At 39.0% G+C, this 14,946-nt stretch overlaps 1 protein-coding gene across 2 annotated transcripts in view; it reads right to left on the bottom strand.

The window, feature by feature from the left end:
• Positions 1–390: 390 nt before the first annotated feature.
• Positions 391–14,946, bottom strand: part of NMU (neuromedin U) — a 36,260-nt gene continuing 21,704 nt past the window's right edge. Inside the window, exons 8-10 of one of the 2 annotated variants that reach the window (XM_032782903.2) lie at positions 3,755–3,808; positions 1,515–1,554; positions 391–661 (exon numbers count right to left, since the gene is read on the bottom strand). In XM_032782903.2, coding sequence (XP_032638794.2) covers positions 1,519–1,554; positions 3,755–3,808 — 90 coding nt within the window. In that variant the 3' untranslated portion in view covers positions 391–661; positions 1,515–1,518. The remainder of the gene's footprint in view (positions 662–1,514; positions 1,555–3,754; positions 3,809–14,946) is intronic. The other variant, XM_075066786.1, reaches the window with a different exon arrangement.

Genomic DNA, 14,946 nt, shown 5'->3' with positions numbered 1-14,946 from the left:
TTAAATAAAGTAGAGCTATTTCACTTCTAAAACAGTACAAATTGTTTCATTTTGCCAATCTAAATTAAATAAGGTTGAGAAAACACTCTTTGAAAAGGGCACCATTTTCTTTGAATGAAATGATTACTTGGAACATTTTCTTAGCTGAAGTATTTGCATTTTTTCCCAACTGCATACTATTCTAATGGCTCTTCAGGTACAGTTTTGTAATAATACAGTTGTATATACAATGGCATTGCAACGAAAATCATACTGGAATAAATAAATTTATCGGTATAAATTCCTTAATAAATTCACATTTAAAACAACTCTCTACTGAGTGCCTTTATTTACAACAAAAAATAAATGTGTATAGCAATACTGGTAGGGACAATGTTTTTTGCATGCAAGGATCTTACACTAATTTTTTTGTTTAGATTTTTATTACACACAGTTGTATATATGACACTGTAAATCAACTGAATAATTTTAAGATGCTTTTAATATACTCAAGAAATTAAAGAAACATTGGCAATTGTAACGAAATCTGATTTAGGAACATTTACATTCTAGTGATTTTTTAAGAATTGTACAAGTGGCAAGAAATATTTTTTGTGAGCAAAACACTGTGTCCATGTATTCTGCATTCCCACAGCATTTGTTCTGGTAAGGAATAAAAATCCTGAAAGAAAATAAAACAGTAGTTGTTAATACAATTATATGATGTGATTCTACATATCTAAAATACAATAAAGGGAATAAAAAGATACTCAAATACTGAATCATAGGACTGGTAAAGGAAATCTTTCATGTACCTTTCCAAACTTTTTCAATGAGCTAACATGTTTGGGGTCCAATCCTGAAGTCCTTACTTGGTTTCAATATGAGTTCTGTCTTTGTAAGGACCTCTGGATTTAGGCAAAGGACTGTTCTCTTCTCAGTATACACATGCAACTTTCCTTGATGATAATTGGATTTGCAGTGAAGTTCTACTCAGAAAAATAATTATAGAAATGACATTGTGGAGTTTCCTGTTCATTCTTCTTTAATGATTTCTGGATTAAATGTTCACAGATTACAATTCTGTAAATCTCCCCTCCCTGAACTGTCACTGGCACTATCTCTACAAACTTGACTTTCAGGCTCCAGGTTAAGTTGGATTTGGTCTGGTTCATATATTGTCACGGGTAAATAGTAACTTTCCAAACTGTCCGTATATTTTGGGTTCCTCAAATTTTTAACTGACACACCTATGGCCTGATTCTTAGGCTACCGTACACTTGGAGCAGGGGATGTGATTCCCAGGTCAAGTTGACATACTCAGCACTAGCTCTCATTAGCTAGTGTACTAAATTTACTAGTGTACTAAAAATTGTAGTGTAGCTGTGGTAGCATGGGCTACTCACCTTGAGTATGTATCCATCATGTTCAGGTGAGTTCATACTTGGGGCAGCCAGCCTGTGCTAGTCACTGCCCATGCTACCACAGCTACCCTATTTTTAGTGTGCTAGCCTGATGACATATGAAATAAATACCTTTTCAGCGGAAACTTGCTGATCTCCTTCCATTGCGTGGCTAGAAAACAAGAAATATTTCATAAGAAATTAACACTGTAAAACCATCCAGGGTTTAAAGAAGGTCCCAGAGTAATCCTGTATCAACTGCATTTTGCAAATCCCTTGAGTTATACCATATCTTTTACAAGATTATTTCTCAGTTAAAATTAGGATAATGATAATTAAAGACAGACTGAAACAAACACTTATCAATGCTTTTCAACTTCTGAAAACTGTTTGTACAGCAAATTTACAACTGCTAAAAACAGAGGGCCAGACTGTGCCCAGTTCTGTTTGAGTTTGTAAAAGGGGAGGAGAAGAGGGAACAAGGAACTCCTTTCCATTCTTTCCTCCCCTTTCCATTTTCACACAGCTCTCATCATGGTTATCCAGACCTTTGTTACCTCATGGCTAGATTATTGCAAGGCACTGCAAATGGGACTAAACCTTTGCTATTTGTCTTGTATTGCCAGTGCAGAATACACAGACCCACAACATATAGTACTTTACACCTGTGTTCTCTGATAAGTGATTGATTTGGTTAACTATAAGGTGTTGGTTTTGACCTTTAAAACCTTGAATGGTTTGGGTTTTATCTATTGGAGAGGTCTTATGAGACACTTGAGTTGAAAGTCCCCTATAAATGGAAAGGGGTTTGCAGCAGGGAATTATCAATGAGGCATCATTGGCTTTGGAATTCGCTTCCCTACTTAGTCCTCTAGAATTTGAATTTGGTGGTGCCGCGACTACACAGCCACATTAAAGTGCTGCCGCAGCAGTGCTTTAACATTGCTAGTGACAACATACCCTAAGAGATTACAATTTAAGTCCTAGTGGTACCACACTTGTGAATATACGGGCCAAAGTCATGTGTAGTGTATCAGAGTTGGCAGGGTCTCATTTACTTTACACTGCCCTGTTAACTGCTTTCTTGCTAAATCCTTTTCACCCTTCCAGTGGTGTACATTTCACTAATTTTGCATACTCAATGAGGGGCTGATTCAGCTTCCATTAAAGTCAATGGAACAATGGCCATTGACTGTAACAGGAGCTGGTTCAGACTCAGAATGACCACTTTTTATCTGACATGTAAAGTACACCACTGTTTATGTTACCCTTGAATTTTATTTGGCCCTTTCAGTTAATCATAACTCTCTAACTCCAAGTGTCATACTAGAGAAATGTAATATACAAAATGTGTACCATTTGCCAGCCAGCTTCATATTTAAAAACGAAAAAAAAAATGAAGATTTTACCCAACAAAAGCCAGGAAAGTCAATATTAAGGAAGACTTGTCATCCATAACTTAATCCATTTTGTTAAGAAACCGAAAAAATGTTTAACAGCTTAATTTTAGAATGGACTAAGTGTATTTTGATGAAGTATTTTTTACACCCACTTTGCTGAAGTGCAAATGACAAGACAAAATACGAGCAAAGTGGAAAATCAGAACTATTGTGTATCTTGTTGCAATACAAATTACTGGTGTATCTCTCTCTCTCCTGGCACTGGATCAATTATATGTAACATGTAGAAATACTATTTTGAACAAAGCTTTTATTTACCAGGTAGACAAAGATGACATGTCTGTATGCATGAGCTCTCAATCCTTATTAGTTCAAGGATTATACACATGATAATTGATAGTTTATTAAGAAACAGCGTGGGAACATATCCATTCAGCACACATTAAGATAGCATGCCAAAACTTCTTACTGTATTTTTGATAGAAAAATTTTAGAAAATCAGTTTTAGACACGATCTCAGAATATCCATTTTAGTAGATTAAAAACATTTTTCAACTGGTGTGTAGGAGAAAATGTTCTCATGTCAAGACACTGACACACACTTCTGTCAAGGGTAAATATTTACAATCCAATTACTATCTAATCCTGAAAAGTGCCTAGCTCCAACAACACCTATTGATTTTTACTTAATATTTCTTTTGCAGTAGCACCCAAAGGCTCTAGCCAAGCCCTGTTTTGCTAGTCACTGTACAAACACATTCCCTGCCCTGTAGAGTTTACCGATAGAGCTCAATAGAAGTAGCAAGTGCTAAGCACCTCTAAATATGCTAGGTGTATATCTAGGTGCAGATAGATCCTTTACTATAATGAGTGCTACAAAGGAAACAAGCTCCCCTGGCTCTCACAGATGTTGAATGCTGTACCTTTTGCAACCTAACAATCAGTTTGAAAAAAAAATAACAACAACCATACCCTGAACAAAAAGTAGCCCCTGCTTTGAATCCCTCCAGTTCCTTGAAGTTCCTCCTGAAACAACAATGCATTTCAAAAATACACAAACTTGAATAAAATTGTCCAAATACAACAATACCCAGAACTCACCAAGGAAAAAATAAAATTCTACGCTATTTGTATTAATTTCATTTCAACATTGAGATGGAAAGAGAAGGTTTCTAGTAGTTTCTCTTTAATACACATGAGGCTGTCTGTATACATAATACAACCATTATACAGTACCACTGTATCCTCTGATCCCCTAATAGGCATACTTTATGTATAATTCTCTCCTTCTTAAACGATCCAAGAGAATGCATTTTCAGAAATAATTTTGACAAGGAATAACCTTTTAACACTTGAAGACCAAATTTTGTTTCCAGTTTTGACTCAGTTGAGTCAGAATTGTTTTAGAAATACACCAACATAGCTGAGCAGAATTCGGCTTTGACTTTCCAAGTTGCAGCACTCATATTTGTGACTGTGCTTGGGGACAGCTTGAGAATTCTCAGAATTCATGGGCTTAAGGACTCCCCTCCTTCCCACATCTAGCTGCAAAGAAAAGGGGAGTTGTGACCTCTGAACCTGTTCATGACCCACAAGTTGAGAACCAATGATCTAATCAATTATATAGTAAGGAAGATTGATGAACAAACAAATTCCATTTTGTCATATTAAGCCCAGTCCTGAAAACCCTCCAGACATGGAATTCTCTTTGGCTTCACTGAAAGTTCCATGTATAGAGAATTTGTAGGTTTCATGACCCATGGGTCTGAAAATCAGGTCTGATTTATGCGAGTGACCCTGCTCCAACCCTCCACCTGGTAGCCTACTGACATCTGCTTACCTAGAACCACAAAGTCCAGCCCCAGTTTGAGGCTCTGCCTGAGGTCCTATTGGTGGAGCCCTAGAACAGCTGATTGGCCCACTGGCTCTTTTTAAGTCAGCAGCAGGAACAGAAAGTTCTCTGAACAATGGGGCTCCAGCTCCCCTGGCTTGACTTCCTGGCATTCCAACGTGACTTGACTCATGGCATCTGACCTGTGGTTCCTGACCTCCAGTTCTCTCCTGCCTCTGACTCCTTGGCATCCTGACCCAACCTGACTCTGACTCCCAGTTGTATCTCCAGTTTGACTCCTGCTTCTGATCTCCTGACCTAGCTGACTCTTGACTTTTGTCTTGTGACTGTGGAATCCTACGCTCACCACTAGATCTGACTAACTACTACCTGGCCGTGACAGGAGAACTTAAGGTCAATATTTGTAGAGTCCATTTTGAAAGCCAATATTTCATGAAGATGTTTGTTGTTTGAGACAAAATGGTTCAAACTTTATGCTTATCACAACACCCTTATTTCTAGATTCATCCATTTTCATGAACTCTCTCAACCACCACTGGTATCTCCTCATTAACAACTGTCTCTTCATCAGGGTATCACAGATTACAATCAGTCAGAATTCTCCAATAGAAAAACCATGTTTTGCTAGCTCCTAATGTCAGTAGAAGTCTATAATAGCACTTAGAGGATCCCTTTGATCAGGATGGTCTCATGCATCTCCAACCACAGGACACTCCAAATCCCAGGAACTTCTCCAAGAAAGTAAATTGTACATAATTTTCAAGTCTTGTAAAGTATGATAGGACCCTGTTTTACTTGTCACAGGGTACGCCGTTATCACCATGGACCAGTCATGCTTTGAGTGCAGGGATTGCCTGTATGATTTTCTTTACATCATATGCTTCTTTCTACAATTATATATATTTATACCAACTATACTAGGTTTTTATTTGAAAAGACTAAAAGAATAGTGTTTAAAGTGGTTTCTCTGGTTTGCTTATATATATATTATGTAAGGTGTGCTATCAGAATGCATGTTACACTAGATTTAGAGGAAAGAAAAAGGAAAGAAATACTGAAAGATGGAAAGCTGTAAAATAATTAAATACATAGAAATACAATAGATACCAGTATCAAGTCATCTCTATTTCCCTCCATCTTGTTTGAGAGGTACATTCTTTAAAGGGAGCAGCAGTCTATACGTTGCTAGCAAATGGGGAAGGAGAAGAAAGATGCAATGGGGTAAATACAGGAGGGAGCCAACGAATGAAAGTGTTGTCACAGAACTTAACAGTATAAATAAGCTTGCACTATTAATAGGTTCAGCAAGAGTACTAAGTTTTCAGGAGGAGGTGATACAGAGTAATAAAAAGTATGTACATACTATCAAACAGCAATAATTAAAATCATAACTTGCAGAGAATAGATAAAAAAACAATGATAAAATAATTAACAAAAAAGATCAAATAGTTGTTAAAGTGATGTGTACTTTACCACTTAGTGCAGCCTGCATGAGTGCATCAGCTCTCAGTTTGAGTATACAGAGTGGTTCTCTATAGGATTTTTCAGGAGTTTCTACTTGACAGCTCCCATTTAAAATCAACGTTCACTGGGTTCCAGATGCATGGACATTCAGCAGCATGGCTGTTTTTCTCATCAACTGGTTCTAGTTAATCAGATACATCCACTCAAAATAGGTATCCCAAGGCATCAGTGCACAACAGAGGAATGCAGCAAACAGGCCCATCCTACATGATGTTCTCCAACAACTCTGACTCTTGATCATAAATACAATAATTCCAAGCAACACTTCATTGTTACTTAACACCTGGATCCTGCTGTAGAATACATCTCTTTGATACAGGGTCCTTATTTAGAAGTTGACTGGGTTGTCCAGTGTTCTTCCGGTGTATTCTGCAGAAAAGGTCCTTTCAAATGTCTGTGTTCCCTGCCAGTCTAAGAGAGGATAACTTCTTAAAACGTAGTATCCTCCATGGGAAATCTTTTGTTCTTGCATATTAATGAGTGTCCTTGAATAGAACAGTTGTGCTAAAGTAAATATTGAGGGACAAGGCCAAAACAGGACTCAGCAGTATACCTCAGCTATGCTTCCCCGAGATGGTATGCATAATGTCATGATTTTCCTGAGCTTTTCATAAAGCTTCCTTTAGACAATGCTGTTGCTAGATCATCTTCCTTAATAGCCTACCATTCTATTACATCTCAGGGCTATAATTTATATAATAAATGTCATACTATGCCTATTAGAGAAATCCAAAATAATTGTACCTACAAGTACAGATTCATCACACAGAGGTCTTGTTTACAAACTGAAATTGCACTAATTAAACTTCAATAGATTTTAACCCAATTTCATGTAACTGGTGCAAACTCTTGTGTGGACACTTTTTCAGTTTATGGGTGGCTTATTTCAGTGTAGCTTAAACCTGTTTCAAATTGACTTAAGCTAAAGTAAAATAATGCCCCCTTAAACCAAACTACATGTGTGCAAACAGGGTTTCGCACCAGTTTAGCTAAATCTGTTAAAAAAAAAAATCAAAAAAAAAATCACACTTTAGGGGCTTCTCCGTACAGAGCAGCAATACGCACTGTGTGGTTGCAATTTTAAAAGTGCAGTAACGTTGTGCATTATTTAGTCCATGCAGATCATGCTAGTGTGCACTAAAAGTTCTTTATTGCACTTTAAAATAGTACTGTTGTAAAGGTCTCAAAAGACCAGTATAATATAATATAAAATAAATATAAATATATAATATAATTAATATAACATTAAATGCTACAGTTCACCCCTCACCCCATCTTCCCTCAACAGAAAAGCTGTGCTGATATTTAATATAACCCAAGTATTAGACATCCTTTTCTGAAGCTTATTTTGATGGTGGCACCTTCTGGTTTTTGTTTCTGCTATGACCACATTCTTAGTCTTCTTTCCTAGAAATATGTAGTGTCCATAGTCCTCTGATTTTTTCTTAGAAATGGTGGAGATCTGATCAGAAGCTCCCAGTGAACTGAGAGCTTATGTAGTGTTCCACACAGGAAAATGAGTTGGATAAAATCTCTCCAACACCTCCTTTCTGCAGTATTTCCATTTAAGAAAATGGACTCTACTGTAAGTACAAGCCCTTTGCTACACGAGGTTTCCAATTCCACTCTTGTTCTGGTTTCTGAACTGAAATTGGCAGAATTGAAATTGCTCCATATCCTAAAATGCCCATTGGTTGCAGGACCTTTTCCAATGAACACTGAGAAGTTAAAATAATTACTGCAAAGCAGATCATACATAAGGAAAGAGTCTCAGACTCATAGAATTGAAGGCGTAAGGAGCAGTTCTGGGCCCAGCTGACTCTGTCCTCCTGAACACTCCAGCTGGAGAAAGGAGCTTAAAAATGTAGCCAAACAGCTGAGATGGGGGAATAGGACAGATCTGCCCCGAAAGCTCCTGACCCATGCTGCCACAGAAGTCTCTGCTTGGGAGGAAGAGACTACCACTTGACACCCCCTGCGCTGAAGGTACAGTTACCCTGTTTTTTTCCTTTGATATTTTAAAATGGACTGGGAGGCTGGGGATAGTAGGAAGTGGCCCAGGCATTTCCTGGTTTCTGACATTGTTTGCCTCTCATAGGGCTCTGGGTCAGAGCGTAGTGGAGTGGGAGGGCCCAGCCCACCTACCAAACATCCTTGCCATAGAGGGACATAAACCTTATTTCCTCTCCCAGGACTAAAGAGAAGATAGAGATACTGAAATCCTCATGGCAAGGTTGAGCTACCTACAGGGACTAAGAGATAGACTGAGGGTCCTTCTCTGTCATTAGTAGGGTGACCATACGTCCCATTTTGGCGGGGACAGTCCCTTTTTAAAGCCCTGTCCCAGCTGTCCTGACTCCCCCCGCCCCAAAAAGTCTGCATTTGTCTCATTTGCCCTTGCTGACTTGATCAGTCGCCAAAAGAAAACGGACAAATGCCCACTAGGGAATGCCACTGGTAATCCTGGCCCTATCACATTACCAATAAATAATTAAATCAAAAGTCATTAAATGTGTATCACTTTGGATTTTTTTGCCTTATGAATAATGTTTCAGAAAAATGCATGGCAATGTCCCCCTTTCTAAGGAGGAGTAACACAATGAAGACTAAGTTACAAAAGGACATCTGAATTGGAGGAGCAATGGCCTGTTAATGATCATACTTACACTACTTAACATTGGCTTAAGTAAGAGGAGAATCAAGACCCAAGATTGACACGCCATTCTTTCTCTGAACATGGTATTTAGACAATAACTATAGACAGAGCTTTAAAATGTTAAAATCCCCTGCTACAGGAAACTCAGAGTAGACGCAACCTGAGATTTACAGACCTGTATCTGTAATTCCCAGGAAATATTACTGTGGAAGATCAAGTACAGCACTCTTGAAAGAGATATATACAACATAGTTCACTGCTTTAAAATGTTAATATTATAGTCCTGCTAAGAAGAGAAATGCATATCTTTTTCCAATTCATGAAGATCTATTAGGAAAAGTATGGGGTTTTGTATAGCAGAGTTAGCATTTTAAGATACTTCTATAGCATGTTGAAAAAGTTATGGAATTTTACAAAACATGAAATCTTCTGCAGTTTTCTAGGAAGTACAGACTAAGTTATTTCTTGTTTCATTTTTAAAATCTAACTATATTGTCTAATATTAATTCTTGTTTTGGTTCTAGTTGTTAGTCCAGATTCCATTTGAATTCCATTATGCCACCTGAGTCAGACATAATACATCTCTTTACTCCATTTTTCTGCTTCCTCCATCAATCTGATGTTTGTTTTCTGTTTTGACACATTTCCAAAAATTTTCATTTGTAGTTCACATTTCCAAACAACTGATGAAAAGACATTTAAAATAATCAGAATTCTCTTAGATTAGGTGATTTATTACATATTAATAGTTTTCTCTTCCCTGCTTTTTAAAAACTGTTCACTCTGATGAGAGTCTTCCATATACTTTAAAAGTTCACTGCATTAGAATGATATCATACAAATTGTTTTTTATCTTTTTCTTGCTAGAAGGCAACTGACTATTGAAGTAGTTTTTGTACATCTTCAGTGTATCCTCTCTAGATCTCTTGGGAAAAAAGCAAATGGAGCTGATGTTCTTAGAGCCAAAATATCAAATGGGCAAGTATATAAATACAAACATTTTATTAAGAGAGCAGCCTTTTCATAACACTGCTCTACAGCCAAAATGCTTCTGATATAAATGTAGTCAAACTTTACTAATTCTGGGTCATTGAGAATGAAAATGATGCTTAAAATTGTTGATTGGCTCTAGTCTAGCTCTTGGGCTCCAGACTACAGCAGTGGAATCTCCTGGCAGGTGGTGATAGGGTTTCCATGTTCCATGATCGTCAAAAGGATCTTGTCCCATTCTTCTTCATGGAAGGTGATCTTGTAGCCTGCAACAACATCGATGGTGTGATGGCAGCCCTCAACATCGTTCACGATCCAGATGAGTGGAGACTGTTCATTGATTCATCGAAGACGAGTCTTAAAGCTGTTTTGCTGCATAATGGCAATGTTTTGCCATCAATTCTAGTTGGTCATGCAGTCCATATGAAGGAAACCTATGACAACATGAAACAACTTTTGAGGTGCATAAACTATGACCAACATCAGTGGCAGCTTTGTGGCGATTTGAAGGTTGTTGCTCTCTTGCTTGGTCTGCAGACTGGATACACAAAGTACTGCTGTTTTCTCTGCGAATGGGATAGTCGTGCAAGAGATTCCCACTACATCAAGAAAGATTGGCCACTCCGACAGTCATTGGAGCCTGGGAGGAAAAGTGTTCAGCATCCACCACTTGTTGAATCAAGGAAGATTTTGTTACCACCCTTACACATCAAGCTGGGTCTGATGAAGAACTTTGTCAAGGCCGTTGACAAAACACAAGCAGCTTTCAAGTACCTTCGTGGAAAATTTCCAAGGTTAAGTGAAGCTAAGATAAAGGAAGGTGTCTTTGTTGGTCCTCAGATTCGTGAACTTCTTCGAGATGATGCATTTGACCATGCACTGCGTGGCAAGGAAAAGACGGCATGGAAAGCCTTCCAGTTAGTGGCAATAAATTTTCTCGGAAACAACAAGGCAGACAACTACAGGTTGTTGGTGGAAAACCTCCTCAAGGCATACAAAAGCCTTGGTTGCAACATGTCACTAAAGATACATTTTTTGCACTCTCATCTAGATTTTTTTCCACCGAACTGCGGAGCAGTGAGCGACGAGCACGGCGAGCGATTTCACCAGGACATTGCAACAATGGAGAAACGCTATCAGGGCAAATGGAGCCCATCAATGCTTGCAGACTATTGCTGGACAGTGACAAGAGATGCTCCATTTAATGAATACAAGAGACAAGCCAAGAAGCGCCGAGTAGACACTGAATAGGACTAAACTATGTACATAATAGTTTTTTGCCTTTTGTTTCATAATAAATTTTATTTATATAACCCTTTTGCTGATTTTTAAAGTGTTACATAAACAGGACAGGTGAAATATTATCATGTAAAGCAACCATAAACACATGAAAAGACCTCGGTTTACAATTTATGATTAAAACTCTACTATCTACACAATATACATAGACATAAAATGTAAAAACTTAAATATCTTAGAAACAGTAGCCAATCAGTTGTTTTAATTGTCATATTTGAATTCAGCACATCAAAATACATAATAAATACCACATTTTATCTCTGAAGCAGACGACTTCTCAAAAATTGTAGACCAGTGTAATCGGTGGTAGAGTGTGCTTCCCTGTTGTCTGAATTCTTTGTCGTGACATATCTGTGAGTAGCAAAACTACGCAAAAACTGAAATGTATGATCCACAAAGTGACAACTTTATAAAGAAGAGAAACAGAAATGTTCATAGATAATTCTGTATAAAGAATGAATATAAATGAATAGCATATTTCACCCCAGATGTAAGGCACTCATGCTTAATACTGCTACGAGTGTTTTGATGCATTAAGATACTTTGAGATGCTTCTTTAAGAAAAGGAAGAACAAAAATTTGTTTTTAAGCTCATTCTTTCCCAGTCACTTCCTCCTCATTTTCAAGCCTCTCATGCAGAATCTACATCAGATGCTGAGAACAGAGTTGTCTCATTACTAAGTTGGAAAGCTAGCCAGGAACAAGTTTATCACAGGCATTTCTGAAGCTCCCCCAGATGAAATATATTGTCTCTCCAAAGGCCTAAAAACTCTGAAGAGGAATGTGCCCTCCAGAATGCAATTGACTGTTCCCAGTGGAGTCTACAACTTTGATAAGGCCTCCAATTTTTGAATTTGTATTAAACTTCAAGGGAAAATGATAACTATGCATAGTTACAGTACAGTGTTCTAATTAGTCCACAGAAAAAGGAAATATGCTGACAAAAGTGTTTGAGATTTTATTTTCTGTCTGAACTGCATTTTTCATTATGATGGTGTTTTCTAAAGCGTGTATGTCTAAATATAGAGTGTAGCCATAGAAGTGTGAATGGCAGAAGGGGCTAGCCCTCCTGCCTAGTACCTTGGATGGATATGTACTCAGGCAGCTAGCCCCCTTCCATGGGAAGCACACTCCCATGTATAGACATACCCTAAGTTATGCATGGCCTTCTGGGTCTCAGAAACTCTGAAAATGCCACAAATGCTGTCTGTGCATCAGAGATACATCCTGGGAAAAGGCCAGCTTGCTTCATAAGGCCATAAAGAAAAAACTCCATCCAAGACAGTCGGGAAGATGGGGAACTTGTGTTAATATATGCTCTTCCTATGATGGACCTAACCACATCAGCCACACCATCAGGGGCTCGTTCACCTGCACATCTACCGATGTGATATATGGCATCATGTGCCAGCAATGCCCCTCTGCCATGTACATTGGCCAAACTGGACAGTCTCTATGCAAAAATTCAAGGACCAAATCAGGACATCAGATTTAACATTCAAAAACGTAGGAGAGCACTTCCGTCTGTCTTCAAAAAAACTTCCAAACAGATTTCACACAAGAACCAGAATGGATTATTTGCAAACTGGCCCCTGAAATAGCTGAATAAGACTGGGGTGGATGGTCACTACAAAAACGTAATTTTCCTCTGCTGATACTCACCTTCTTATCGGCTGTTGGATAGCACCATTCTCCTTATGAATTGCCTTCCACACTGACCCGTCATAAAAGATAGTTAAGGGTTAATGTTTTTTACCTGTAAAGGGTTAAGAAGCTCAGTAACCTGGCTGACACCTGCAGGGCCTAGGGACAGATATTTCAATCTTGTGGGGAATCTTTGTTTGTGCTCTTTGTTTTGTTGCTGCCGCATCTCGGGACTGAGAGGGCGGACTCATCCAGGCTTCCAAATCTTCTGAATCAGTCCTCATGTTTCAAACTGTAGTAATTAGCAGGCAAGGGTGTTGTCTTGATGTTTGTTTTCTCAACTTGTACATGTTCTTTTTGCTGGAAGGATTTACCTCTGTTGCTGTCTTACACTTTGACTAAGGGGGGGCGGCGGGGCGGCCTCTGTCTATAGGATCTGTTACCCTGTACAGCATTTTCATCCTGTTTGTACGAGATTTTTTACCTTTCTTTCTTTGATATTTTCCTTGTTTTAAGATCCAAGGGGATTGAACTGGACTCACCAGGGAAATTGGTGCGAGTCCCTAAGGCAACCCAGGAAGGGGACCAGTTTTGGGGGAACAGAGTGGCCCAGACTGCTTTCTGGGTGGTGGCAGTGTTATACAGATCTGAGCTAGTATTTGGCTTAGAAGTGTCCATGCAGGTCCACTTTGTACCCTAAGTTCAGAGTGGGGAAAGAAACCTTGCAGCCCCTACTGGTAGCAACTCCCATCTTTCATGTGTGTGATATAGCTACTGCTTACTGTATTTCACTCATGCATCTGATGAGTGGGTTTAACCACGAAGCTTATGCCCAATAAATTGTTGTTCTAAGGTCCACAAGGACTCCTGTTGTTTTTCCTGATAACGGCTAACACGGCAATGTCATAACAGATAGCTAGGGTTAATGTCTCGTTTCACCTGTAAAGGGGTAACCAACAACACCTGACCAGAGGACCAATCGAAACAAGATATTTTCATTCAAGGACGGGAGTTTTTGGCTGTGGGCCCTTGTTCTGGGTCGTTTCTCTCGGTCTGGGTGATCACACATCTCAGGTTTTCTTCTTCTGTTTCAATTGTAAGTACAGGTAGAGCATTAGGCTTTTACATTGTTTTTTTTGTATTGCACGTGTGGTTTGCTGAGTGTTTAATGGATTTTTCTGTAGGCGTTATTTTTTTATAAGTTAACAGACCCGTAATATTTCTCTTGATTACAGAGACGATTTATGTCTTTTCTTTCTTCGTTTCTTATTAAAGCTTTCTTTTTAGACTGTTTATTTTCTTTCTTTGGGCTCAGGGCTAGGAATCTCTGTCCAGTATGTCTCTCTCGGAAAGATGGGAGGGGAAAGAGGCAGGGGGGAGGGAGGTGATTGTCTCTCCTGTTTTTGTAATTCAGGGTTCTAGTACATGCTCTTCCCAGGTACCCAGGGAGGGGAAGCCTGGGAGGGGTAAAGAGGGTAGAGGGGGAAAGAAACCTGATCTCTCTGTGTTGTGTTCAAGGGAGTGAAGCACGGTATCTCTCTGTCCCAGGTGGGAGAAGCTGAGGAAAAGGAGGGAGGGATGGTTTATTCCGTTTGTTGTGGTCAGGGTCTGGATCTTGGGGGTCCCCAGGCAAGGTTTTGGGGAGACCAGAGTGTACCAGGCACTGGAATTCCTGGTTGGTGGCAGCGTTACAGGATCTAAGCCGGTAATTAAGCTTAGAGGACTCATGCAGGTACCCAAATTTTGGATGCTAAGGTTCAGATTTGGGAATTATACCTTATGACAGGCTACCACACTGGAACCTGTCAAAATCTCTAAAGCTAAGTACATGAGTATGTGTTTGCAGGTTTGGGATCTAAATTGGTAACAAAAATAATATGACAATGTGCCCAACAGAAACAATTTTACAACATTTCCAGAGGATATATACAGAGTTCAGAGATATGAAAGAATTAAAGGGATTCAGCAAGGTGCTGACTGCTCATGTGCTCAATTGGCTTCATTAGGATTTGAGAATTCCCAGTAACTTTCATGATAGAACCCATCTACACATTTGTGACTGGCTGAGCTGCCCCCTTAAGGATAGTGGCCCCTTTAAGAGCCACCACCCCTTTAAGATGTTGAGATGTCTGATAGGCAAAGACCAAGGAGGTTTTGGGGTAGAGGAAATGGTGCCTGGAATAAGCAGTGTTTAGAAAG

This window comes from Chelonoidis abingdonii, chromosome 5 (genome assembly GCF_003597395.2).
Source record: "Chelonoidis abingdonii isolate Lonesome George chromosome 5, CheloAbing_2.0, whole genome shotgun sequence".
NCBI classification, from domain to species: Eukaryota; Metazoa; Chordata; order Testudines; family Testudinidae; genus Chelonoidis; species Chelonoidis abingdonii.
This window is presented reverse-complemented; position numbering and strand designations above follow the sequence as displayed.